This window comes from Loxodonta africana, chromosome 13, assembly GCF_030014295.1.
Source record: "Loxodonta africana isolate mLoxAfr1 chromosome 13, mLoxAfr1.hap2, whole genome shotgun sequence".
NCBI classification, from domain to species: Eukaryota; Metazoa; Chordata; class Mammalia; order Proboscidea; family Elephantidae; genus Loxodonta; species Loxodonta africana.
In genome coordinates, this window is record NC_087354.1 from 32945383 (window position 1) to 32973079 (window position 27697).

The following is a 27697-nucleotide window of genomic DNA, read 5'->3' on the forward strand; positions in this document are numbered from 1 at the left end:
ACCGAAATCATTTGGGCTGCTTCCACCCAGAGCACAAAGGGAAATAGCCCTGCCGCCCAGACCAATTTTCTATCTGCAGCTCCCCACTCCTGTTGCATTTCTCTCTCCCTAGGCATATTTCGGCAATGGCTAATGGCTATGCATATTTCAGAGCGACCCTTTCTCAAAATGTGCCAGAGGGAGGCGATGTTGCCTGTGAGCAAAAGGTTCCATACCAAGTTCTAAAAGCACAGAGAGGTGATCCCTCTCCCCTACAGGCGACAGTCGCAAAGTCAGATGCATCCCGTCCTGTGCCCAGCAAGAAACCCTGTGTAACCCTGCTCCCCTGCTCCCCACCCCCACCCCAAGACAACCCCACGCCTAGCTTGCGGGGCCCATCTTCCCCGCCCCGCAAGTCTTCCCGGTCTCCACGCAACAATGAAGCGTGGGCGGCCCCAGCAGCTTCATTTGCATACTGCCGCGGCGTGGCCAATGGGCTGCGCAGGGGCTTTGGAACGCAGTGTTGCCATCTGCGTGCGCGCGTGTGTGCTAGTGTGACAGCGGCTGTGGCTGTGGCCGTGGCGGTGGCCGTGGGAGGCGGGCCCGGCGGAGCCCAGGCGCGCGGGGACCGGCCCGGGCGCCCGCCCCCCAGAGCGTCGCGACCGCGTGGCCGGGCCGAGCCCAGAGACCATCTAGCCCCCGCGGGGCGCAATCGCGATGTCGATAACCGGGCTGAAGAAGCAGTTCCACAAAGCCAGCCAGGTAGGGAGGCAAAGCGGAGGGAAGGAGGGCAACAGGGCTGCGGTCCCCCGAGGCTCCCCGGCCTTTGGGGTCCGCCTTTCTGAGGGACCTCTCCCAGGGTTCGGTTTCTTCCCGCCCAAGAGGGCGCGCGGCTGGGGAGGGGGACCGCCTGCCCTCCTCTCAGCTCCTTGGCGCCTCCTGCTTTCCAGGCCCCCGCCTCCGGCTCTACCCCAGCTCCTGTAAATAGGAGAGGTTTGGCAGAGGTGGCTGCAGGGTCTGGGGCGCGGGAGAGATAGTAGGCGTCCCAAGGCCTGGAGGCTCCGCTCGGTGTCTCTCCCCGAGCCGCGCTGGGAGGTGCGCCGTCCCGGCTGGTCCTTCCTCGAATTCCCCCGCCTTCTGGCTGAGGCCAGGAGCGCGCGGGGCACGTCCTACCGTTTCGGGGCGGCCAGCGGGCACTGGCGGTTTCGGGGATGCACCGTACTTGGCGCCTGGCTGGGCCCCATGGCGCTCCCAGCGCGCGCCCCGAAATGGACCTCGCTAGACTGCGCCTGACTCCCGGGCTGGGGCGCTCCGCTGCCGTCCTTTCCCTCCTCGTCGCCTTTCCTGTGGTGACCCGGGGCTCTGCACCAGGCTCCTGCTCTCAAAGAACTGACAGTCTGGTGGGGAGACACGGAAGCAGACACGTAAAGAAACAGTGCTAGACACACCTCCGCGCACAGAGGATGGCAGATAACACAGTGGGGGCGTCAGAGAAAGCTTCCCGGAGGAGGAGATACGTCATTTGAGAATTAAATATGAGTAGGAATCTTGCTTGAGGGTCTGGGAGGAAAGGAGGGAGAGCCTTCTGAGCAGAGGGAAACAGGCAGAGAGGCATGAAATTGCCGTGTGTGTGTGTGTATTCACAGCAAGCAATTTAAAGATTGCAGGCTCTTCCAGCCACGGCAGAGTTCACATTGTAAAACCTGCGCCCACACTTACTTCTGGATCTGTTGCTGTACCCAACACCAGCTCCGCCCTCCTCCTCCAAATCGGCTGGAACCATGGTGGACAGATTTCATTCAGAATCCCCATTTATGATTCTGTGTCTCCCACAAATTGGCCCTAAAAGGCAGCTGAAATTAGAGGATTCTCTTCTAACCTCAGTACCATGCTGAAAGTCCCTGCTGTCCCTTCTCCCACGGCCTTCCAGAGGAAACTGGGTGGTGCCATTTCCAGCTGTGAACACTGGGTGGACCCTGGTGCTAGTCAGGCTGATAAGGAGTGTTGGAGGTGGGGCCAGTTGGACCAGGGGGGAGGTGTTGGTTTCACTGCTGGACCCCAGCACTTTGAGGGGTCTGTGGGACATTCAGATGTCAATGACCTGGGAAAGGTGCATATCCTAACCAGGAGGCAAGGCCAACACTGGAGCTAAAGATTGGGGGGGGGGGGGCTTCCAGCCCCCAAAGACTTAAAAATAAAAGTGTGGATGAAAGTGAGAAATACAGAGACCTGAGGGAGCGCTCATATTTAGGGACAGTGTTTACCCTGGTACTTGGTGAGCAGCGACCACTCAATATTTATTGAATGAATGATTTTTGGGGGAGGGGGAGGATGGAGGATCACAGGAAGGAAGGAACCCTGGGAGAGAGAAGAGTGTCACGAAACCCTGAGAGAGGGCACCTTTGAAGACAGGAGCAGTCAACAAGTGCTACTATGAGCCAAGAACTGAGAAGTGTACTCTCCGCTTGTGTAGCCAGGAGGCCTGGTGCCACTGTGGTCAGGGTAGTGCCCAGAGTAGTCCCTGGCTGAACTTGTCACACTGGCTTCCTTAGCATTGGCAGGGAACTAGCCTCCCCTTTGAAAAAATTCTGTGTTATTGGGTACCTGTTGCCGTCCATTCGATTCTGGCTCATAGAGACCCTAGGACGGAGTAGAACTGCCCCACAGGGTTTTCAAGGAGCGGCTAGTGGATTCAAAGCCACTTTATAGGGTGCAGACTTCCTAAATCTCTGAGATAAGCCAGATGTAAGCCCTTGGATGATTCAGGCTGGTTTCTGACTACTAACCAGAGTGAGTGGTTGAAATCCTAGGAAGATATTCGCACTGGAGAAAGACTGTGCAAGTGATGAGGTAAACTTAGTTTAACTACACATAATCAGATCATTAAAAACAAAATGAGCAGAGTCTAATTTAGCCTTTTTTTTTTTTTTTTTGCATGAGCTGAAATAGTTTGTGACTTTATCTGAAAAGAAAGACATCATGGATTTTTTTCTGAACTTGCAAACCACATTTTGTGGTTGAAATGCCCAATAGATACTTAAAAAAAAATCTGTTCTAGTAGTCTTTCTAAGAAATTTTGCAATGCAACAGACTTGGTGGGGGAATTGGACAGGATTAGTGTGATAAGACTGAGCACAGTAATGAAAAATGCCAGACCTTCCTCTCAGACAACATTTTAACAGAGGGTTTTAATTCATGTGGAATTTTTCCCAGAGGCAGGGGAGATTGAGTCCTGTATGATGTCAGTGGCTAAATTATTCCCTGGGATCTAGGCTGGGCTCTGCTACTGACCAGCTCTGTGACCTGGGGAACGTGACTTAACCCTTTTGGACCTTGACTTTCTGTCTGTGTAATGAATTACAGGGTTTAAAAGGTATGCCCCTATTCTAAAATTATGGTGATGGCTGCACAGCTCTTTGACTATATTAAATACCATTGAATTCTGTATTATCCCAGTTCTGAAATTCTTAAGTTAGTCACTTAAAGCATTTCAGAGAAAGACAAAGATGATAAAGTAGATCTTTTACAGATAAAGGTACTGGGGTCATGACAAATTGGAGATTTTTCTCAGCGATAAAAAAAAAAAATTTTTTTTAGCGATAGGCAAGGTAAAATTACTTATAACCTCCTGGTTAACTGGTCCTTCTTTCTTAATGCTTTAGCTATCTCTGAGAAAAACCCCTTTCTTTACAGAGAATGAAGGCCTGTAAACCCAGGGTGGGGGTGGGGGAATAGTGCATTATTTTGGCAGCACATGGAAACTAATAGGGAGAGGAAGAAATAAAATAATCTTTACTTCTTTGCTTCAGCAGTTGGGACTAGAACCCTAGTTTTCCAAGTTCATAATTAAATGCTTTTTTTCTCTTGCCAAGAATTTTTTAAATAGTGCTGTTTACTCTTCTCCTGGTAGGGATGCAGCCTGAGCTATTAGAAATAAATACAAAGAACTTCTTGATAGCGTTGTGGTTTCTTATTAACATGTGCCTGACCCATAGCAATATAACTTAGAGTAATTACATGCATGCTGCCTCTCATTGATTTGTACTCATGATGCTTATTTCATATTAATTATATGTGACAGCGGAGCCCTGGTAGTACAGTGGATAAGAGCTCAGCTGCTAACCAAAACGTCAGCAGTTGAAATCCACCAGCCACTCCTTGGAAACCCTATGGGACAATTCTGCTCTTCCCTGTAGGGTCGCTATGAGTTGAAAGTTGACTGGACGACAATGGGTTTGGTTTTTTGGTTTGGTGTACGTTATAGCAGTTATTGGTGGTGCAGGACACTCAGGCCACACTCGTGCTTGCTCTGACCTGGGCATTCACTGTGCCACATTCTTTCCCTTTGTGGACATGCTTGCCTTCCCGAGGCCTTGTTCCCCATCCCATAAAAGGCTAGGGAACAGTTTCATCTTTCCTCTTTTTTTTCTTCTCTCCTGAGATTAACCATTTAGTGATGAAACTCTTGTGAGTTACAGCTAGATGTTAAATTTACTTCTTTTTGCACTTATATAGCAGTGCCCTTTAACCTCCGTCACATGACTCAGCAACACAATAGGGAATGGGGAACTCCTAACACAGCCATTAAAAAAAAAAAAAAAAAAAGCCTTCCCCCCTTTCTCTTGTAATGCATTAACCAGAAAAATGATGCGAGCCCATCAGGGGCCCAGACATATTCCTCGTGATGACAGACTGCACAGCCTGGCCGTCTATGGGTAAACACCTCAGAGAAGGATGTTCTTGGTAAATGATGAGATTCTCCAGGGAGGCAGTGAATGTCTCTTGTTACACTTTCTCATTAGAGAGAAAGATAAAAAATGCATTTTACAGAATCCATAATGATTTATTTTCTGTCTTAGACACATCAGAAAATATATTTCAGCTAAAGCATTCTTGTTCCTTTCCACATAGATTGCTTGATTAATTCATCTATAAATCCCTGTGGCGGTTCTGTGAGCCAGGGTGCCAGGGTTGATGTTCAAACCAAATTGATTTTGATTTTTTAATATCCAAAGATATAATAGAACCCAAACATTTCTTACCACCAGTGACTTTTTGTTCTATAAAGTAGATGTAACTCAGGGTATCCTTTGGAATTTGATTAAATAATGCATTTGAAAGAAAGGATTTTTTTTTTTTTGCCATTGTTTCAGATCGATTTTTCAGCTTATTAACAAATTGAATCCAAATTATACTTCCTAACTTTAACGTCAACGGGGGTAAAGTCTTTGAGGGGTGAACCAGGTCCATCCTGCATACTTGGGGCAGATATTATTGTCATGAAGAGCCCTGGTAGCACAAATGGTTAAGTGCTCAGCTGCTAACTGAAAAATTGGCGGTTCAAACCTACCCAGGAGCTCCACGGGCGAAAGACCTGGAGAGGTGCTCCTGGAAAGATTACAGCCTCGAAAACCCTGGAGGCAGCTCTATTGTCTGTCACGTGGAGTTGCTGTGAGCCAGAATTGACTCGACAGCACCCAACAACGTTATTGGCATGCTTTACGTACAGAATGGAACCCTGGTGTGCAGTGTTTAAGAGCTCAGGCTGCTAACCAAAAGGTCAGCAGTCCAAATCCACCAGCAGCTTCTTGGAAACCCTATGGGGCAGTTCTGCTCTGTTCTGTAGGGTCGCTATGAGTCGGAATTGACTGGATGGCAGCTAGCAACAACCTAGAGAAAAAAACTGCCAGTAAACAAAACTGACACACATTACTTTCCTTGGCTATATGATAGGTGAATGTGTTCAGGAAAACTTAAATCAGCAAAATGTGTGTAGTTAGATTTTTGCATTTCAGTTTGGACCTGGGGGTGGGGGGTGGGGGATGGGGAAGCATCTGGGGGAAGCACTAGAGAAGGGGTCAAGGAGGCATTGTTGCAGTTTGAACTATTCTAATTCTCCTTTGAAATCCCTTCCTTCCCAGTGAGCCCTTCCTTTGCAATTTCCAGAATCATTCCCACTTGTTTTACTGCAGCAGCACCAGCAGCCAGTGACCTTCCTGAGCCCGGTGTTGTTTTTCTGACGATGGTGTGTTTCCCCTGGCATTGAACATGTTGTAGGACACTGAAGCCACCAAGTCCTTGGCCTGCTCATATCATCCATCAGTGGTGGAGGCTCCTGCTATGTCAGGCTGGATGACTTGGGTACTCCATAATGAAGCTGATATCTGAGTCATGTCTTGTCATTTGGGTCAGAGTTATTTCCTCCTTATGGGTCACAAATTCAAAAGTCTGGAGGGACTCGTCAGCTAATATACAGGTGCGCCTCTGCTTCTCCTACTGGAACAGCAGATGAAGCACACATGGTTGGTTCCTCTTGTGTTTCAAACTCCATCTTCTCTCATTTTTTCAGGGACTTTGGACCTGTGGTTGCACTTCTCTTCTGTACTACGTTTCCTTCTGGGCCATTTCCATGCCGTACAACAGATATGTTGTCTACTAGCTCCTATCTTGAAAAAAGAAATGAAGAAGCCCTCCCTTGACCTCAGATCCCCCTCCACTCTTGTCCTATTTCCCTTCTGTTTTTCCCAACAAAATGAATTAAGAAAGTTGTTTGCTGCCCCTTTCTTTGCTTTCTCATCATCCATTCTCTCCTCAACCCATTCCACCCCTCAACCTATTCCAGTTGGCTTTCTTCTCCACTGCTCTGAGACCATGCTTGTGTAGGTCTTGAGTGACCTTCAGGTTGTCAAATCAGATGATGACATACCCATCTGAACTCTCAGCAGCATTGGACCTGTGGACCATTCTCTTCTTAAAATACCTTCTACATATTTGCTCGGTTTTCCTCGGAACTCAGCGGCTGCTCCTGCAGATCTCCTTTATTGGCTCCTCCTGTCCCCTTGGTGTCTAAGTCCCGGGGTTCCCAGGGCTCTGGCCTGGGCCCTTCCTCTTTTCTAGCCTGACACTACCGCAAGGTGGCTTATCCAGCCCCACAAATTTCCATACAATCTATGCATTGATTACCGTCTTAGTCATCTAGTACTGCTATAAAGGAAATGCCGTTAATGGGGCTTTAAGAAACAGAAATTTATTCTCTCACAGTCTAGTAGCCTGCAAGTCCGAATTCAGGGTGTCAGCTCCAGTGGGAGGCTATTTCTCTCTGTTGGCTCTGGAGGAAGGTCCTTATCATCAATCCTCCTCCAGTCGAAGAGCTTCTCAGGTGCAGGGACACCGGGTCCAAAGGACACCTTCTGCTCCAGGTGCTGCTTTCTTGGTGGTATGAGGTCCCCATCTCTCTGCTTGCTTCTTTCTTATATTTCAAAAGAGGTTGGCTTAAGGCACAATCTAATCTTGTAGATCTCATTAACATAACTTCCACTAATCCATCCCATTAACATCACAGTGATAGGATTTATAATACATAGGAAAAAAATCAGGTGACAAAATAGTGGACAATCACACAATACTGGGAATCATGGACTAGCCAAATTGATCATGTATTTTTGGGGACACAACAATCCATGACAATTACTCTCTAAATTATATGTCTAACCCAGATGCTTCTCCTTAATAACCAAAATCAAACCAAACCCATTGCCGGCAAGTTGATTCTGACTCATAGTGACCCTATAGTGACCCTATAGGACAGAGTAGAGCTGCCCCGTGGGGTTTCCAAGGCCGTAATCTTTATGGAAGCAGACTGCCACATCTTTCTCCTGTGGAATGGCTGGTGGGTTCTGACTGCTGACCTTTTCATTAGTAGCCGAGCACTTCACCATTGTGCACCAGGACTTCTGTAATTTCTCATAAATCTAACTGCCTACATCACCCCTCCCTTAGATATTTAAGCGGTTTCTCAAACTTGAGATGTCTAGTCCTGAACTCTAAATTCTCTCCACCCCAACCTTGGTATTCCTCTGTTGGTCTCAGTCTGAGTAAACTGTACAGCCATCTGCTGAGCTGCTCAAGTAAACAAAACAAAATAAAAACCAATCCTCGTTCGTGATTCCTTTCTTTCCCTCATCCCCAATTCATCAGCAAATCTTTCTCTTGGTTCCGGTTTCAAAATGTTTTCTTAACCCTTTCACGTTTCTGCATCTCGGTACTACTGTCCTGGTCCTGGCCACCACCAACTCCGGCCTGCATGGCTGCAGTAGCCTCCTAACCAGTTTTTAGACCTTCCCTCCTACCCAGCTACAATCCATTTCCCCACAGGGGCCAGGGTGCTTGCTTTAAAAAGCATCTCAGAGCATGTCATTCTTCTGCTTGCAGGTCTTCAGTGGCTTCCAGTTGCATTTAGAACAAACCCAAACTCCCTCCTCTGGTGGTGGAACTCACATGACTTGGCCTCTCCCATTACTGTCCCGCTGATGTTCGGCCACACTGGCCTCTCTGTGTTGTTTAACGTGCTGAGGTCTTTCCATCTTGGGGCCTTTGTGGGTAGCTGTTCCTCAGCCTGGCACACCTTTCCTCTTGATCTTTGTAAAGTGGCTCTGTCTTGTCGTTTCCATCACAGCACAGATGAAAGTTCGCCTCTTTGGAGAAGTCTTCCCTGGCCACCTGATTAAAATAGATACATGGCCCCTCTATTGTGTTATTCAGTTGTTGTTGTTTTTTATTATAATCTCACAAAAATTTTTAATATTTTGATAACTGTATTTCAACATAATTAGTTTCCTTTACAATCTCATGTATTTTTAAATTTGATTTTTTATTTTGAGATGATTGTAGATTCACATGCCGTTGTAAAAAATTAGAGATCCCCTGTACCCTTTACCTAGTTTCCACCAATGATAAGATCTTGCAAAACTATAGTACAGTATCACAACCAGGATATTGGCATCGATACTGTCAAGTTACAGAATATTTGTTATCACAAGTATTCCTAATGTTGCCTGTATGTAGCCATACCTACTTCTCTTCCATCCCCTCCTTAATCGCTGGCAACCACTAATCTGTTCTCCATTTCTATAATTTTGTCATTATGAGAATGTTATATAAGTGAAATCATATAGTATGTGGCCTTTTGGGATTGCCTTTTTTCCCTCAGCATAATTCTCTGGTTGTTGGGTGTATCAGCTGTACATTCCTTTTTATTGCTGAGTGGTATTAATTGTATGGCTGTGTCACAGTTTGTTTAGCCATTCGTCCTTTGAAGGACATCTGGGTTGTTTCCAGTTTGGGGCTATTGTGAATAAAGTTGCTATAAACATTTGTGTAAAGGCTTTTTGTGTGAACATAAGTTTTAATTTCTCTGGGATAAATGCCCAGGAGTATAATTGCTGGGTCGTATGGTAGTTGCAAGGAGGCCTGGTGGTTCAGTGGTTAAAGTGCTCAGCTGCTAACTGAAAGGTCGGTGATTTGAACTCACAAGCTGCTCCATGGGGAAAGATGTGGCAGTCTGCTTCCATAAAGATTTACAGTCTTGGAAACTCTATGGGGCAGTTCTACTCTGTCCTGTAGGGTCACTATGAGTCAGAATCGACTTGATGACAATGGATATTTAAGGTGGTTAGTTTTTAAAGAAACTTCCAAACTGTTTTCTAGAGTGGCTGAACCACTCATTGTGCATTTGCACCAGCAATGTGTGAGTGACCCAGTTTTTCTGCATCCTCATCAGCATTTGGTTTTGTCACCTTTTTTTTTTTAGCCATTCTGATAGATGTGCTATGGTTTTAATTTGTATTTCCGTAATTGTTAATGGGAAGCCCTGGTGGCATAGTGGTTAAGTGCTACAGCTGCTAACCAAAGGGTCAGCAGTTCAAATCCACCAGGCACTCCTTGGAAACTCTATGCGGCAGTTCTACTCTGTCCTACAGGGTCGCTATGAGTCGGAATCGACTTGATGGCACTGGGTTTTAATTGTTAATGATGTTGAACAGCTTTTCATATGCTTCTTTGTTATCTGTATATCCTCTTAGATAAATTGTATTTTGTTTTAGTTATCTAGTGCTGCTATAACAGAAATACCACAAGTGGATGGCTTTAACAAACTGAAATTTATTTTCTCATAGTTTAAGAGGCTAGGAGTCCAAATTCAGAGCCCCAGCTCTAGGGGAAGGCATTCTGTCTCTGTGGGATCAGGAGGATAGTCCTTTCCTGGGAGATCTCCATGTGTCTTCGCATCTGTTTTATCCCCCCCTCCCACTTGTCTAATCTCTTTTATGTCTTAAAAAAAGATTGACTCAAGATACACCCTATACTAATCCTGCCTCATTAACATAGCAAAGAAAACCCATTCCCAAATGGAATTATAACCACAGGCATAGAGTTTAGAATTTACAACATATACTTTTGGGCACACAATTCAATCCATAGCATTCCACCTTTTGGCCCCCCAAAATTCATTTCCTTGTCGTATGTAAAACACATTCACCCCATCACATCATCCCAAAAGTCTTAAATCAATTCCATTTCCAAAATGCCATCTTCTGATTCACCTAAATCAAATATGGGTGAGATTTTAGGTGTATTCCATCATGGGGCAAAATTTCTTTTCCTCTGTGAACCTGTGAAATCTAGACTACAAGTTATGTTTCCAAAGTACAATGGTGGAATAGTCACAAGGTAGATATTTCTATTACAAATGAGAGAAATTGGAGGAAAAGAAGGGCTAACAGGCACCGAGCAAGTCCAAAACCCAGCAGAACACGTTACATTAGCTCTCAAGGCTTGAAAATAATCTTCTCTTCTCTGAGGCCATCTGGGCAATGGTCTGCCCTCCAGACTCTGGATCTTGGCCATGCCCTCTGGATTCTGGGTGGATACTCCTTATCCCTGGGCTTCAACTCCACCTTCCAGGCCCCCTGGTATGGCAGTCTCTGCTCCTTTGATGTTAGGTAGCCCCATTCTCTGCTAGCAACCCCACCCTCTCATCCCCAGCAGGCCCCATTCTTCTACCCCTTGGGCATGGAAGCCCCACCCGCTCGGCTTTGAGCGACAGCCCCATTCCCCTGGCACACTTTAATGGCAGCCCTACACTCTGGAACCAAGTTGGTTGGCAATGATCTCACTCTTTTGAAACCTAGGAAGCTGTGGGCCTACCCTTTGAGATCTAGGGTCCGTGGCCCCACGCTTTGAAACCGAAAAGGCCCTGCTTCCCGTGTTCCTTCCAACAATTCTGCTGATCTCTGACCTGCTCCAGGGAATGTCCTTTTCTTTTCTTGGAGGACAACAGATGTAGGTCCTTTGGCTTGTTTCCTGCCTGTAGAATTCCAAGAGGCAGATGGTGTTCTTTCCTTTTGTAATTTTTCTGTCCCCTTCAGTCTGAGCTGATGGGTTTCCTGCTGTGGTAATTGTTGGATCCATCAGTCACAGGCTTAATCTCTTTAACCAAAGATTGTTTAGTCGAGTCCTTGGTGAACATTCTAGGACATGTGTGCTTAGTTTCTATAACAGGATTTTCCAAATCTTTAAGTTCTGTTTTCATTTTGCACAGTTCATTTTTAAGTCTATCTCTTTCCTCTCACATTTTACTACAAGCAGCAAGGAGAAACCACACAGCACCTTTAAGATCTTGCTTAGAAATCTCCTCAGCCAGATATCCAAATTCATCACTTACAAGTTCTACCTTCCACTAAACATTTGAACATAATTCAGACAAGTTCTTTGTCACTGCATAAAAAGCATCACCCTCCCTCCATTGTCCAGTCACATGTTCCTCGTTTTCTTTTAAAACCTCACCAGAAGCACAGTTCATGGCCACATTTCTAGCAACATTCTGTTGCTGGCACCATATATGTATTCTCTAAGACAATAGAGACTTTCTCTATAGCTCGTCTCGCTTGCTCCTGAGTCCTCACCAGAATTGCCTTTGATGTCCATAATTCTACCAACAGTCTCTCCAGGACAAACTAGGCTTTCACTATTTAGGCATTTTAAAACTCTTCTTTCCTCTACCCATTACTCAATTCTAAAACCACTTCCACATTTTAGGTATCTGTTAGAACAGCACCTTACTCTTCTGGTACCAAATTCTGTCTTAGTTACCTAGTGATGCTATAACAGAAGTACCACAAGTGGATGACTTTAAAGAACAGAAATTTCTTTTCTCCCAGTTTAGGAGGCTAAAAGCCCTAATTCGGGGTGCTGGATCTAGGGGAAGGCTTTCTTTCTCTGTTGGGTCTGGAGAAAGGACCTTGTCTCTTCAGCCTCTGATTCCTGGTTTCTTGGAGATCTCTATATGTCTTGGCATCTATCTTACCCAATCTGTCCTTGGTAGCTTGAGTTTAATCAAGAGATTAAACTTATATCTTGAAAGAGATTGACTCAAGATACACCTGTCATAGATTACATTATGTCCCCTGAAAAAAATGTATCAATTGGGCTGGGCTATGACTCACATCTGTTGTAAATCCTGCCTCTGTGGTGTTAATAAGGAAGGATGGGTGGCAAATGTGTTAGTGAGGCAGGCCTTAGCCTGCAGAATCAGACTGTGTCTTGAGGCATTCTCTTGAGATATAAAAGATAGAAGCAAGCAAAGAGACAGGGGGACCTCATACCACCAAGAAAGCAGCACCAGGAATAGAACGTGTCCTTTGGACACGGGGTCCCTGCACCTGAGAAGCTCCTCAACCAGGGGCAGATTGAGGGCAAGGACTTTCCTCCAAAGCTGACAGAGAGAGAAAGCCTTTCCCTGGAGTCAACGCCCTGAATTTGGACTTGTAACCTACTAGACCGTGAGAAAATAAATTTTTCTTTGTTAAAGCCATCCACTTGTGGCATTTCTGTTATGGCAGCACTAGATGATTAAAACAACACCCTACACTAATCTTGCCTCATTAACATAACAAAGGCAACCCATTTCCAGGTGAGATTATAACCACAGGCATACCCAAAACCCATTGCCATCAGGTTGATTCCACTCATAGAGACCCCATGACCAAAAAACCAAACCCAGTGCCGTCAAGTTGATTCCGACTCATAGTGACCCTATTAGAGGTTAGGATTTACAACACCTATTTTTGGGGGAACTCAATGCAATCCATTTTTTTTTTTCCATTTTCTAATTGGATTGCATGTTTTTTTTTTTTTAACTGTTAATTTGTGTGTTTTTTTTTTTTTTAATATTCTAGATACAAATCCTTTGTTGAACCTGTGGTTTGCAAATATTTTCTTCCAGTTTGTAGCTAGCCTTTTCATCCTCTTAACCAGGGCTTTCACAGAGAAAATGTTTTTGATTTTGACTAAGCTCAGTTTATGAAATTTTCCTGTTATGGATTATGCTTTTGGTGTTTAGCCTAAGAGTTCTTCGCCTGGCTCTAGATCATGAAGATTTTCTTATTTTTTTTTCCAGAAGTTTTATAGTTTTATTTTTTACTTTAAGTCTGTGTGCTTTTGAGTTAGTTTTTGTCTGAGGTATGAGACTTGGGTTGAAGTTCATTTTTTGCCTGTGGATATCTACTTGCTCCAGCACCATTTATTGAAAAGACTACCTGTCCTCCACTGAATTGCTTTTGGGCATATTTGTGTCTGTTCCTAGGTTCTTTATTCTGTTCCATTCATCTGTGTGTCTGTCCCTCTGCCAATACCACCTATTCTTGATGGCTGTAACTATGTAGTAAGTTTTGAAATTAGGTAGACTGATTTCTTACTTTATTCTTCTTTTTAAAAGTGTTTTAGTGGTTAAGCGCTGTGGCTGCTAACCAAAAGGTTGGCAGTTTGAATCCACCAGGCACTCCTTGGAAACTCTACTCTGTCCTGTAGGGTTGCTATGAATAGGAATCGACTTGACGGCAGTGGGTTTTGGGTAGCACCCCCATCTTTTCATTTACATTTTAGAATGATCTTGCCATTCTCTCTTGCTGATGTCAAGATTTTTTTCTTTTTAGAAATTTAACTATAATGTATATTGCTATGGATTTCTTTTGCTTTATTCTGCTTAGGGTTTGCTCAGCTTCTTGAGTCTGTAAATTTACATCTTTTGCTAAATTTAGAAAGTTTTAAGCCATTACTTCGTTGAGTACTTTTTTACCCCTGTTGTCTTTCTCCTGTCCTTAGGTCTTCAATGACATGAGTGTCATATCTTTTGTTATAGTCCCTCATGTCCCTGTTAATTCTTTTTCTGTTCTGCTTTTTTTTTTTTTTAGTTTAGACAATTGTTGTGCAGATTGGGTAATTTCTATTATTCTATCTTCCAGTTCACTGCTTCTTTTCTCTGTCTTCTGCATTCTGCTGATGAACCCATCTATTGAGGTTTTTTTTTTTTTAATTTCAGTTTCTGTATTTATCATTTCTTTGGCTCTTCTTTATGCTTTCTGTTTCTTTGCTGAGACTTTCTATTTTTTTCATTTGTTTCACGCATGTTCATAATTGCTTCTTGAAGCATTTTTATGATGCCTTCTTTAAAATTTTTGTCAGATAATTTTAATGATTCATCTTGGCATCTATTGATTGTCTTTTCTCATTCAGTTTGAGATCTTCCTGGTTCTTGGTATGATGAGTAATTTTTTTATTGAAATTTGGACATTGTGAGTATTATGCTATGACATTCTGGATCTTATTTAAAGCTTTTGATTGTGCTGGCTTTTTGGACACTGCTTTGGTAGGGGGAGGGATAATGTTGCATTTTATTTCCTGGTGGGGGTAGAAGTCCTGGTTTCCCACTCAGACTCCATTGACACCCAAGTGGGGGAGGGGTGCCCTGTTACTGCTGATTGGGAGTGGGAGTTCTGACTCACCCCTGGGCCTCCACTGGTACCTCCCTGCCTGGGAGGGATAGGAGGACCCCATGTGGTATTAACTGACACCACATGAGGAGGTGGCCTTGTTGCCACCGAGTAGTTGTAAAAGTCCTAACTCTCCGCTAAACCTCCTCTAATACCACACTAGTGGGAAGGGGTAGGTATACTTTGGAACTTCTTGGTGGGGATGGAAGTCCAGGCTTACCTTATGGTCTCTACTGACACCAAAGGTGGGGATGGGGTGGGGGTTGTTACCACCTGGTGAGGATGAATTCCTGGTTCCCTACTCAGCCTTCTCTGACACCACTCTCTGGTGCTGGAATTGGGGTCCCTCATTACAGTCTGTGAGCTCATTCAATCTTTGCTATATAGGTGAAGGTGGGGCCACGGACTTTTTTCTGTGGTGTTTAACTGGAGTAGACTGCCTCTTTTCTGGTTTTTTGGCTAAAGAAAGCAAGCTTTTGTTGGGATTTCTTTGGTCTGTGCCCCGGGCATTTTCCAGGTTGCTGACTTCTTTAGCTTCAGATCTGAGATGTATGAGAGAGAAAGAAAACCCAGGGAACTCACCCTGAGTAATTTTTTGGGTCTGGAGGTACCTAGCTGGTCTGCCTTCTTCTCTCCACTTTGTTCTTTTTTGTTATGTATATAGGGTTTTTAGTAGTAGTTAGTGGAAGGAATAGGCAAATCTTCACAGAAGTGGAAGTCCTCTGTTTTACCCAATTTAAAATCACTTCTTAGCTGGTATTACCATCTGGTAATTTATTTGTTGATTTGCTTATTATTTTTCTTCCCCCATGAGATCAGGAACCTTGTCATATTTATTTTTTATGGTATCCAATCCCTTCAGACACTGCTTGGCACATACTAGGTGCTCAATAATATCTGCTAATGTTGAGCAAATGCTTAACAGGTAGTGATAATGGTGCATTTAATGGCCTGCTTCTGTTTATTGCCAGCCTATTGCTGCCTACATTTTCTTGAGTTTTGGGGGAAGGAGATGTTTGAAATCCAGGTTTTTTGGTGAAATATCCTGGTTTTGAAATATTATCAATTAATTTAAATTGCTTTAAAAAAAACTATGCAGGTCAAAAGAAACGTGTGATGAATGAATATGGTCCGCTGCCAAGTGGTTGGCAACTTTTTCCTTAAAAGCCTTTGATGAGCATATGTTGCTTGAATGGTTCATCTGCAAGTCGAATTTTTCTCAGGTTTGAATAATAGAAAGATGATTACTGGTCACCCATGATATTGCCCATAGTTGTTCAGGAGCTAAATGTGATCTCTGTAGAGACAGCTCCTGACTTTTTGCTGGATGTTCCTGGAAATATTGTTGGAAGGCAGATTGGATGAAACTGAATTGAGCATTTGTCCATGTGCTGTTCTGTTCATCTCTTTGAAGGAGCTTGGCTGACATAATGTGGGAGCTGTGACATGATCAGCTGTAAGGACAGAGAGCCGTCCAGTCATGATACAAATGTGACAGTGCCGAGTGGGCAGAGCAGCAGCAGCAGGCAGGCTTTGAAATGAGTGGACAGCTTGACACGATGTGGCAAATGCCGGCAAGAAATGAGGTAGAGCCATGCTTTGCTTACTGTGACCTATTTAGGAATATTTTGAGAAGAGGATGTAAGAACGAGTAGTTTCTAAAATGTCAAGTTGATTCTGACTCATAGCAACCCTATAGGACAGAATAGAACTGCCCCATAGGGTTTCCAATGAGAAGTTGGTGGATTCCAAAACTGCCGACCCTTTGGTTAGCAGCCGAGCTCTTAATTACTGCACTTCTTGGTGGTTCCACTGAGCTTTAGCATCTCTTAAATAAAGATTTGTATCTTAACAAAACAGATTTTAATAATTTTATAAAACTCTTAACGTTTGTTTAAAAAACATTAACCAACATCTTTGAATTTTATCCACCCTGGATCCCTACTAGAGTCGCTGGGTGATGCAAACAGTTAAATGCTCGACTACTAGCTTGCAGTGCAATGGGTATTTCTTATATACGGCATTTCTGGCCCTGGTTTTATAATTCTGCCAAAAATGATTGGCTGGACCACAATCTTACAAGGGATTGGTTAGTCTACTATATAAAAAAAAAAAAAAATGCAGATAGGGTGTGTAAAACCACCCAATAAGATTAAGTGACCTTTTGGAAATTGGTTAATTTCTACGCAAGTTAAGTGACTATGGCCCATACCAAGGAGATTGGTCAGTTCATGGTCTGGTGGGAGGGCCATAAGTTGAAATTGACAAGAAATAGGCTTACATAAGGGCCAGCTGCACACAGGTTGAGGGGGACCGCACTGCCATCAAGAAAAAGGGCCTGGAGCAGAGTACATCCTTTGGATTCAGGTTCCCTGCACTGAGAACTTCCTAGACACAGGAGAAAGTGAGCTGGAACACTGGAAGATTGCGCGAGATGGTGAGAAATAGTGTCAACCACAGCAGAGAAAGGGTGTCAGCAGTATGAGTGAGAGGAAGCAGACCAGCCTGAGGTGCCTGCAGTGGACTTGGCAAATCACAGAGAGAGAGAGAGCTGAGTGCCTTCAGCAGAACGCTTGCTGGCAGAGTAGGGTGCTTCCAGGGACTTGTCGGTGGAACTAAAGAGCTGTGACACAGCCTTGGGCATGGCTGAGGAAAGGGTTGCCTGTCTGAAGACACATTGTGAAGAGGCCGAGCACTTGTCTTGGTTGGAAGCTGCCCTAATTGAAGAACCATATGCTGTCTCCTGAGTTGAATCCTGTTATCTCCAAGTTGATCCTAATCCTGAGTTGTAGCCTGTTAACTTCCCTACCAAACCACATACTTGTGAGTATGGTCTATGAGTTCAGTGCAGCCATTGCAATGGATTATCAAACCCAGCAGAGAAGTAGAGAGTGTTGGGGATGGTAGAGGGGGCACTGGTGTCGGAAATGGTGAAAAATTTGGAGAGTGGCGGTATGTCTGACATTCACCTCACAGGAATCAGCTTTGGGCTGATCCTGATTCTCATCTCCCTTCCTGAGTGTAGACAGGCTCAGATGCTACTAGATTACATAGCTGACAGGTTCGCAGTTTGAACCCACCCAGCTGTATCTCAGAACAAAGGCCTGGCTTCTGAAAGTTCACAGGCTTGAAAACCCTATGGAGCTACAGTTCTACTGCACAACATATGGGGTCACCATGAGTCAGAATTGACTCAACAGCAGCTGGTTTGGTTTTGGTTTTTGGATCCCTGATATTCAAATTGGTACCTTGAGCCCAAGTGCTTTTTTCAAGGAGTGGAAGAGTCATTGTCTCAAACACACAATCACGTCTCTCTAAGGGCTGGTTTCTCACAATGATGTGGAGTGGTGTGTCTTGGCTTAGGAGTCGAGTTCTAAGGCCAGCATGTAATGCAGAAATTTCGTGGAGTGAAAATTACCCACATTGTTGGGTGCGGTCGAATTGATTCCAACTGGTAGCGACCCCATGTGACTGCCCCATGGGGTTTTCTAGGCTTAATGTTTATGGGAGCAGATTTCCAGATCTTTTGCGCATGGAGCTGCTGAGTGGATTCGGACTGTCAGTCTTTCATTTAGCAGCTGAGGGCTTAACCATTTGCTCTGCCAGGGTTCCTTAAGATTACCTGTAAAACCCCATAATTTGCCCATTAATCGTGAGGATTTGAGCTCTTGGAAGCTCAAAGGCCAAGAATTAACTTCTTTTATTTCTCTTGCATTTCAGCGGTGGGTTCCTTTCCCAGGGACAGTGGGTGGAGGCCCAGGTCCATTTTGAAGGAGTAGAAGTGGGAGTGGGAGGAACTGGACAAATAAAGGAATTTCTTTTTTCTGGTCTTTTTTTTTTTTTTACCCCTTGGTTTGACATTGTTAAATCAAGCATATTAAATGCACCTTTCATTCAGCTCCACTTTACAGTGTTTTAAAGCCAAACTTCCAGGAATTGAACCTCTACTGATGCTGATAGAAAGAGCTTTAGACTGCAGAGGTCAGAGACCTGCATTTGAATACTGATCATGCCATTGAATTTATCTGCAAGTTGGTTTGCTTATCTGGAAAATGGATGAGCCAACAGTCTCATCAGATGGCTGTGAGGACTAAATGAGGTGATGCTGGGCAAAAGGGCTTTGGAAACTGACATTCATTGCCAGGAGAGGTTTCATAGAATACCGGAATATCAGTGGGATTTGGGGTTAGGAAAACTAGGTTTCCCAGATTTGCTCAGAGTGTGTGACTGGGAACAGTAACTTAAGCCTCCTTGGCATTTGGCTTCCTCATCTGTAAGTGGAGGTAATGAGGCCCATTCAGAGGTTGTTCATGGGAGTTTCCATTTTCTGAGTGATTTTTATTTGCTGTAGTAGGTTGTTACCATGGCTTTGAACTGGTTCATTCTTCACATATACTGCATCAGAATCTACAGTTTAACAAGATCCCCAGGTGATTCTTATGTATAATACATTTTGAGAACCACTGCTGTACTGTTGGTTCTCAGAATTGGTCCTTAATCAGCACCATTAGCCTTGCCTGGGAGCTTGTTAAAAATGCAAATTCTCAGCAGGGGTTCTAATGGTTGGAAGCACGCACACACACGCACACGCGCACACACACACGATCTTCACAGCAACCAGCTGAAGTAGTTACTATTTTTGGCATTTTAACCAAGGAGAAAACTTAAGATGAACAGCCTTGAGAAGTACTGACACCTGTCTAATTCCTCCCCTGTCTCAGTTTTTGACCTGAGGCCCTACCCGCAAATGAGTGAAGAGGCCCAGAGAGGTACAGGGACTTTCCCAAGAACACAGAACTTTCACATTTTAGAGTGAGGGCTTGAGCTCAGCAATTCTGAAGACCTCCATGTCCATTGTTCTTTCCTTTATAATTCACGTGATTTCTTTTTTTTTTTTTAAATTTTTATTAAGCTTCAAGTGAACATTTACCATTCCAATCAGTTTGTCACATGTAGGTTTACATACATCTTACTCCCTTCTCCCACTTGCTCTCCCCCTATTGAGTCAGCCCTTACAGTCTCTCGTTTCGTGCCAATTTTACCTTCTTCCCTCTCTCTCTATCTTCCCATCCCCCCTCCAGTCAAGAGTTGCCAACACACTCTCCTGTGTCCACCTGATTTAATTAGCTCACTCTTCATCAGTATCTCTCTCCCCCCCACTGACCAGTCCTTTTCATGCCTGATGATTTGTCTTCGGGGATGGTTCCTGTCCTGTGCCATCAGAAGTTCTGGGGAGCATTGTCTCTGGGATTCCTCTAGTCACAATCATACCATTAGGTGTGGTCTTTTAATGAGAATTTGGGGTCTGCATCCCATTGGTCTCCTGCTCCCTCAGGAGTTGTCTGTTGTGTTCCCTGACAGGGCAGACATCGATTGTGGCCGGGCACCAACTAGTTCTTCTGGTCTCAGGATATTGTAGGTCTCTGGTTCAAGTGGCCCTTTCTGTCTCTTGGGTTCTTAGTTGTCGTGTGACCTTGGTGTTCTTCCTTTGCCTTTGCTCCCGATGGGTTGAGACCAATTAATGTATTTTAGATGGCTGCTTGTTGGCATTTAGGACCCCAGGTGCCACAATTCAAAGTGGGATGCAGAGTGTTTTCATAATAGAATTGTTTTGCCCATTGATTTAGAAGTCCTCTCAAACCAAGTTCCCCAGACCCCAGCCCCTGCTTCGCTATCCTTTGAAGCTTTCATTTTATCTCGGTAACCTCTTTACTTTTAATCCAGTCCAATTAGGCTGACCTTCCATGTTTTGAGTGTTGTCTTTCCCTTCACCCAAAACAGTTCCCATCTACAGATTGATCAATAAAAAGCCCTCTCCCTCCCTCCCTCCCTCCCTCCCCCCTTTGTAACCACAAAAGTATGTGTTCTTTTCCGTTTTTTCTATTTCTCAAGATCTTATAATAGTGGTCTTATACAATATTTGTCCTTTTGCAACTGACTCATTTCGCTCAGCATAATGCCTTCCAGATTCCTCCATGTTATGAAATGTTTCAGAGATTCGTCACTGTTCTTTATCGATGCGTAGTATTCCATTGTGTGAATATACCACAATTTATTTACCCATTCGTCCGTTGATGGACATCTTGTTTGCTTCCAGCTTTTTGCTATTGTAAACAGAGCTGCAATAAACATGGGTGTGCATATATCTGTTTGTGTGAAGGGTCTTGTATTTTTAGGGTATATTCCGAGGAGTGGGATTTCTGGGTTGTATGGTAGTTCTATTTCTAACTGTTTAAGATAACGCCAGATGGATTTCCAAAGTGGTTGTACCATTTTACAACCCCACCAGCAGTGTATGAGAGTTCCAGTCTCTCCGCAGCCTCTCCAACATTTATTATTTTGTGTTTTTTGAATTAATGCCAGTCTAGTTGGTGTCAGATGGAATCTCATCGTAGTTTTAATTTGCATTTCTCTAATGACTAATGATCGAGAGCATTTTCTCATGTATCTGTTGGCTGCCTGAATATCTTCCTTAGTGAAATGTGTGTTCATATCCTTTGCCCACTTCTTGATTGGGTTGTTTGTCTTTTTGTGGTTGAGTTTTGACAGAATCATGTAGATTTTAGAGATCAGGCGCTGGTCTGAGATGTCATAGCTGAATATTCTTTCCCAGTCTGTAGGTGGTCTTTTTACTCTTTTGGTGAAGTCTTTAGATGAGCATAGGTGTTTGATTTTTAGGAGCTCCCAGTTATCTGGTTTCTCTTCATCATTTTTGGCAATGTTTTGTATTCTGTTTATGCCCTGTATTAGGGCTCCTAGGGTAGATCCTATTTTTTCTTCCATGATTTTTATCGTTTTAGTCTTTATGTTTAGGTCTTTGATCCACTTGGAGTTAGTTTTTGTGCATGGTGTGAGGTATGGGTCCTGTTTCATTCTTTTGCAAATGGATATCCAGGTATGCCAGCACCATTTGTTAAAAAGACTATTATTTCCCCAATTGACTGACACTGGTCCTTTGTCAAATATCAGCTGCTCATAAATGGATGGATTTATATCTGGATTCTCAATTCTGTTCCATTGGTCTATGTGCCTGTTGTTGTACCAGTACCAGGCTGTTTTGACTACTGTAGCTACATAATAGGTTCTGAAATCAGGTAGGGTGAGGCCTCCCACTTTCTTCTTCTTTTTCAGTAATGTTTTGCTTATCCGGGGGTTCTTTCCTTTCCATATGAAATTAGTGATTTGTTTCTCTATTCCCTTAAAGTATGACATTGGTATTTGGATTGGAAGTGCGTTGAATGTATAAATGGCTTTTGGTAGAATAGACATTTTTACTATGTTAAGTCTTCCTATCCATGAGCAGGGTATGTTTTTCCATTTAAGTGTGTCCTTTTGAATTTCTTGTAGCAGAGTTTTATAGTTTTCTTTGTATAGGTCTTTTACATCCTTGGTAAGATTTATTCCTAAGTATTTTATCTTCTTGGGGGCTACTGTGAATGGTATTGATTTGGTTATTTCCTCTTCGGTGTTCTTTTTGTTGATGTAGAGGAATCCAAGTGATTTTTGTATGTTTATTTTATATCCTGAGACTCTTCCAAACTCTTCTATTAGTTTCAGTAGTTTTCTGGAGGATTTCTTAGGGTTTTCCATGTATATGATCATGTCATCTGCAAATAGTGATAGCTTTACTTCCTCCTTACCAATCTGGATACCCTTTATTTCTTTGTCTAGCCTAATTGCTCTGGCTAGGACTTCAAGTACGATGTTGAATAAGAGTGGTGATAAAGGGCATCCTTGTCTGGTTCCCGTTCTCAAGGGAAATGCTTTCAGGTTCTCTCCATTTAGAGTGATATTGGCCGTCGGCTTTGCATATATGCCCTTTATTATGTTGAGGAATTTTCCTTCAATTCCTATTTTGGTGAGAGTTTTTATCATAAATGGGTGTTGGACTTTGTCAAATGCCTTTTCTGCATCAATTGATAAGATCATGTGGTTTTTGTCTTTTGTTTTATTTATGTGATGGATTACATTAATGGTTTTTCTGATATTAAACCAGCCTTGCATACCTGGTATAAATCCCACTTGATCAGGGTGAATTATTTTTTTGATGTGTTGTTGGATTCTATTGGCTAGAATTTTATTAAGGATTTTTGCATCTATGTTCATGAGGGATATAGGTCTAAAATTTTCTTTTTTTGTAATGTCTTTACCTGGTTTTGGTATCAGGGAGATGGTAGCTTCATAGAATGAGTTGGGTAGTATTCCGTCTTTTTCTATACTTTGAAATACCTTCAATAGTAATGGTGTTAAGTCTTCCCTGAAGGTTTGGTAGAACTCTGCAGTGAAGCCATCTGGGCCAGGACTTTTTTTTGTTGGGAGTTTTTTGATTACCGTTTCAATCTCTTTTTTTGTTATGGGACTATTAAGTTGTTCTACTTCTGAATGTGTTAGTTTAGGTAAGTAGTATTGTTCCAAGAATTTATCGATTTCTTCTAGGTTTTCAAATTTGTTAGAGTACAATTTTATGTAGTAATCTGATATGATTCTTTTGATTTCATTTGGTTCTGTTGTGATGTGGTCCTTCTCGTTTCTTATTCGGGTTATTTGTTTCCTTTCCTGTTTTTCTTTAGTCAGTCTAGCCAATGGTTTATCAATTTTGTTAATTTTTTCAAAGAACCAGCTTTTGGCTTTGTTAATTCTTTCAATTGTTTTTCTGTTCTCTAATTCATTTAGTTCAGCTCTAATTTTTATTATTTGTTTTCTTCGGGTGCCTGATGGATTCTTTTGTTGCTCACTTTCTATTTGCTCAAGTTGTCGGGACAGTTCTCTGATTTTGTCTCTTTCTTCTTTTTGTATGTGTGCATTTATCGATATAAATTGGCCTCTGAGCACTGCTTTTGCTGTGTCCCAGAGGTTTTGATAGGAAGTATTTTCATTCTCGTTGCTTTCTAAGAATTTCCTTATTCCCTCCTTGATGTCTTCTATAACCCAGTCTTTTTTCAGGAGGGTATTGTTCATTTTCCAAGTATTTGATTTCTTTTCCCTAGTTTTTCTGTTATTGATTTCTAGCTTCATTGCCTTGTGGTCTGAGAAGATGCTTTGTAATATTTCGATGTTTTGGATTCTGGAAAGATTTGTTTTATGCCCTAATATGTGGTCTATTCTAGAGAATGTTCCATGTGCGCTAGAAAAAAAAGTATATTTTGCAGCAGTTGGGTGGAGAGTTCTGTATAAGTCAATGAGGTCAAGTTGGTTGATTGTTGTAAGTAGGTCTTCCGTGTCTCTATTGAGCTTCTTACTGGATGTCCTGTCCTTCTCCGAAAGTTGTGTGTTGAAGTCTCCTACTATATATGTGGAGGTGTCTATCTCACTTTTCAATTCTGTTAAAATTTGATTTATGTATCTTGCAGCCCTGTCATTAGGTGCGTAAATATTTAATATGGTTATGTCTTCCTGATCAATTGTCCCTTTTATCATTATATAGTGTCCTTCTTTATCCTTTGTGGCGGATTTAAGTCTGAAGTCTATTTTGTCAGAAATTAATATTGCTACTCCTCTTCTTTTTTGCTTATTGTTTGCTTGATATATTTTTTTCCATCCTTTGAGTTTTAGTTTGTTTGTGTCTCTAAGTCTAAGGTGTGTCTCTTGTAGGCAGCATATAGATGGATCGTGTTTTTTTATCCAGTCCGTGACTCTCTGTCTCTTTATTGGTGCATTTAGTCCATTTACATTCAGCGTAATTATAGATAAGTAAGTTTTTAGTGCTGTCATTTTGATGCCTTTTCATGTGTGTTGTTGGCCATTTCATTTTTCCACATGTTTTTTTGTGCTGAGACGTTTTTCTTAGTAGCTTGTGAGATCCTCATTTTCATAATGTTTAACTTTGTGTTTATTGAGTCGTTGCGTTTTTCTTGGCTTTTTTCTTGAGTTATGGGATTGATATTCCTTTTTGTGGTTACCTTTTTATTTACCCCTATTTTTCTAAGTAAAAACCTAACTTGTATCCTTCTATTTCGCCTTGTATCACTCTCCATCTGGCAGTTCAATGCCTCCTATATTTAGTCCCTCTTTTTGATTATTTTGATCATTTATCTATCGATTTCCATGATTTCCTGTTGTGTGTATTATTTTGTTTATTTATTTATTTTTTAGAATTAGTCTTAATTTGTTTGTTTTTGTGCTTTCCCTGTTTGAGTTGCGTTGATATCAGGACGTTCTGTTTTGTGACCTTGTATTGTGCTGGTACCTGATATTATTGGTCATCCGGCCAAACAATCTCCTTTAGCATTTCTTGCAGTCTTGGTTTAGTTTTTGCAAATTCTCTAAACTTGTGTTTATCTGTAAATATCTTAATTTCTCCTTCATATTTCAGAGAGAGTTTTGCTGGATATATGATCCTTGGTTGGCAGTTTTTCTCGTTTAGTGCTCTGTATATGTCGTCCCATTCCCTTCTTGCCTGCATGGTTTCTGCTGAGTAGTCTGAACTTATTCTTATTGATTCTCCCTTGAAGGAAACCTTTCTTTTCTCCCTGGCTGCTTTTAAAATTTTCTGTTTGTCTTTGGTTTTGGCAAGTTTGATGATGATATGTCTTGGTGTTTTTCTTTTTGGATCAATCTTAAATGGGGTTCGATGAGCATCTTGGATAGATATCCTTTCTTCTTTCATGATGTCAGGGAAGTTTTGTGTCAGGAGTTCTTCAACTATTTTCTCTGTGTTTTCTGTCCCCCCTCCCTGTTCTGGGACTCCAATTACTCGCAAGTTATCCTTCTTGATAGAGTCCCACATGATTCTTAGGGTTTCTTCATTTTTTTTAGTTCTTTTATCTGATTTTTTTTCAGCTATGTTGGTGTTGTTTCCCTGGTCCTCCAGAAGTCCCAGTCTACATTCTAATTGCTCGAGTCTGCTCCTCTGACTTTCTATTGCGTTGTCAAATTCTGTAATTTTATTGTTAATCTTTTGGATTTCTACATGCTGTCTCTCTATGGATTCTTGCAACTTGTTAATTTTTCCACTATGTTCTTGAATAATCTTTTTGAGTTCTTCAACAGTTTTATCAGTGTGTTCCTTGGCTTTTTCTGCATTTATCCTAATTTCATTTGTGATATCTTTAAGCATTCTGTAAATTAGTTTTTTATATTCTGTATCTGATAATTCCAGGATTGTATCTTCATTTGGGAAAGATTTTGATTCTTTTGTTTGGGGGGTTGGAGAAGCTGTCATGGTCTGTTTCTTTATGTGGTTTGATATGGACTGCTGTCTCCGAGCCATCACTGGGAAACTAGATTTTCCAAGTAGTCAGCTGGTACGCTGGCTCCTAGTTCTGAAAACAGTCGCTGTCTGCCCGTATTTGTTCGTTTTCCGTCTCTAAGTCTGTGCTTGTTGTTCAGAGTTCGTAGATTGTTATGTGATCGATTCCCTTGTTTTTCCGAGTCTTTGTTGCAAGAGGGATCCGCGGTAGCGTCCACCTAGTCCGCCATCTTGGCCCCCGCCTCACGTGATTTCTTAAGGTCGAATAAATTAATATACAGGCCGATAAACTAATTCATCTGCTCCCTGGCTCTTCTTGACTTTGAAACCGGCAACTGTTGCCAACCCAGGATTATTGTAGACCTGCAGACCACACCATCTGTCTCTTCTGGAATCTACTGTATTCTGTTCTTCTTGGCTATTTTTGTGGCTTCTTATTTTAATTTCTCCCCTCTTGTATTTCTCCCAGTCTCAACATCCAGTCCACCAAGTTCTGTGTAGATTCTACCAGTTACCAGTTGCCACTGAGCTGACCCTGACTCATGGTGACCCCATGTGAATCAGAGTAGAACTGTGCTCCACAGGATTTTTTGGAAGTAGATTTCCAGGCCTTTCTTCTGAGGTGCCTCTGGGTGGGCTCCGAGGGCATTAACCATTTGCATCACCCAGGGATTATGGCTTCTGTCCAACTGAATTCTGTACCTTTTGTCACCAGAGTAAACTTGACTTTGTCTTTCTCCCTCTGGGGCTTGCCATGAAGTCCCTAGAGGCATAGTTATTGTTGTTAGGTGCTGTCGAGTAGATGTTGACTTACAGTGACCCCATGTGACAGAGCAGAACTGCCCCATAGGGTTCTCTAGGCTGTAGTTTTTACGGGAGTAGATCTCCAGGCCTTTCTCCCATGGAACCACTGGGTGGATTTGAACCCCCAACCTTTTGGTTACCAGCAGAACATTTAATCATTGCGCCACCAGGGCTCCTTTATAGGGTAGACTCTAAATTCCTTAACTTGGTGTGTGGGACCTTTTCCTGCTGTCTCGCCCCTATCCAGCACCCTTCTGGCATGCTCCCCTCCCCCCAGCACTATTTGCTCGTTCACTCCTTTGCGTGAGCTTTTACTCCTGCCTGAAATTCTCTCATCTTCAGAGCCTGGTGAACTTCAGCTCATCCAGAGTAAATGCGAGTAAACCTTGTGCTCTTCCTCCTTCTCCCCATGGCTGTTGCTCCCCCTTCACTGCTTCCTGAGCCCTGGGCATACACGCATCAGTACAGTTTGGTTGTGCTGAAATTATTTTTGTTACACCCTGGACCCTCCTACTAGACATTGCAAACTGCATTTCACACAGAAATCCTCAGAAATGCTTGTTGAGTGAATGAATGTTCATGCTTGCATTATTTTTCATGATTCTGAGCTCACAACTCGACTTAGAGAAATCTGAGGTTTCCAGACACCTAAGGCATAGTGGTTAAGAGCTATGGCTGGTAACCAAAATGTCAGCAGTTTGAATCCACCAGGTGCTTCTTGGAAATTCTGTGGGGCAGCTCTACTTTGGCCTAGAGGGTCACTATGAGCTGGAATTGACTGGACAGCAACGGGTTTGGGGTTTTTTTTTGAAGAGTTGAACAATGGGGATTTTACACTAAAATTAAAATTTTCTTTTATTGTGGTTTTTTTTTTTTTAATTCTGGCATCTACCCGGTTTAGAGTAATGGTTTTTATAAGTTAGGGGTCAGGATTTCTAAAAATTTTATCTTAATACCCAGGAAAAATGTTTTGTAGTCAGTCAATCAACCGTAACGTACTCATTATTGATCGTAATGCCAATTAGCTTTAACTCTGCGGAGGTGCTGTGTGCTGTGCAAAGGTTTCTAGAGGCAGGGTCTCGTTTAGTCCTCATAATGCTAATGAGGCGGGACTATCTTT

General features: G+C 42.8%; 1 protein-coding gene across 1 annotated transcript in view; it reads left to right on the forward strand.

Annotated features, from left to right (window-relative positions):
- The first annotated feature begins 617 nt into the window (after positions 1–617).
- The window catches only part of SH3GL3 (SH3 domain containing GRB2 like 3, endophilin A3), a 193930-nt gene continuing 166850 nt past the window's right edge, over positions 618–27697 (forward strand). The window contains exon 1 of the mRNA XM_023552988.2: positions 618–741. Within this exon, the coding sequence (XP_023408756.1) occupies positions 697–741 (45 nt within the window). The 5' untranslated portion in view covers positions 618–696. The remainder of the gene's footprint in view (positions 742–27697) is intronic.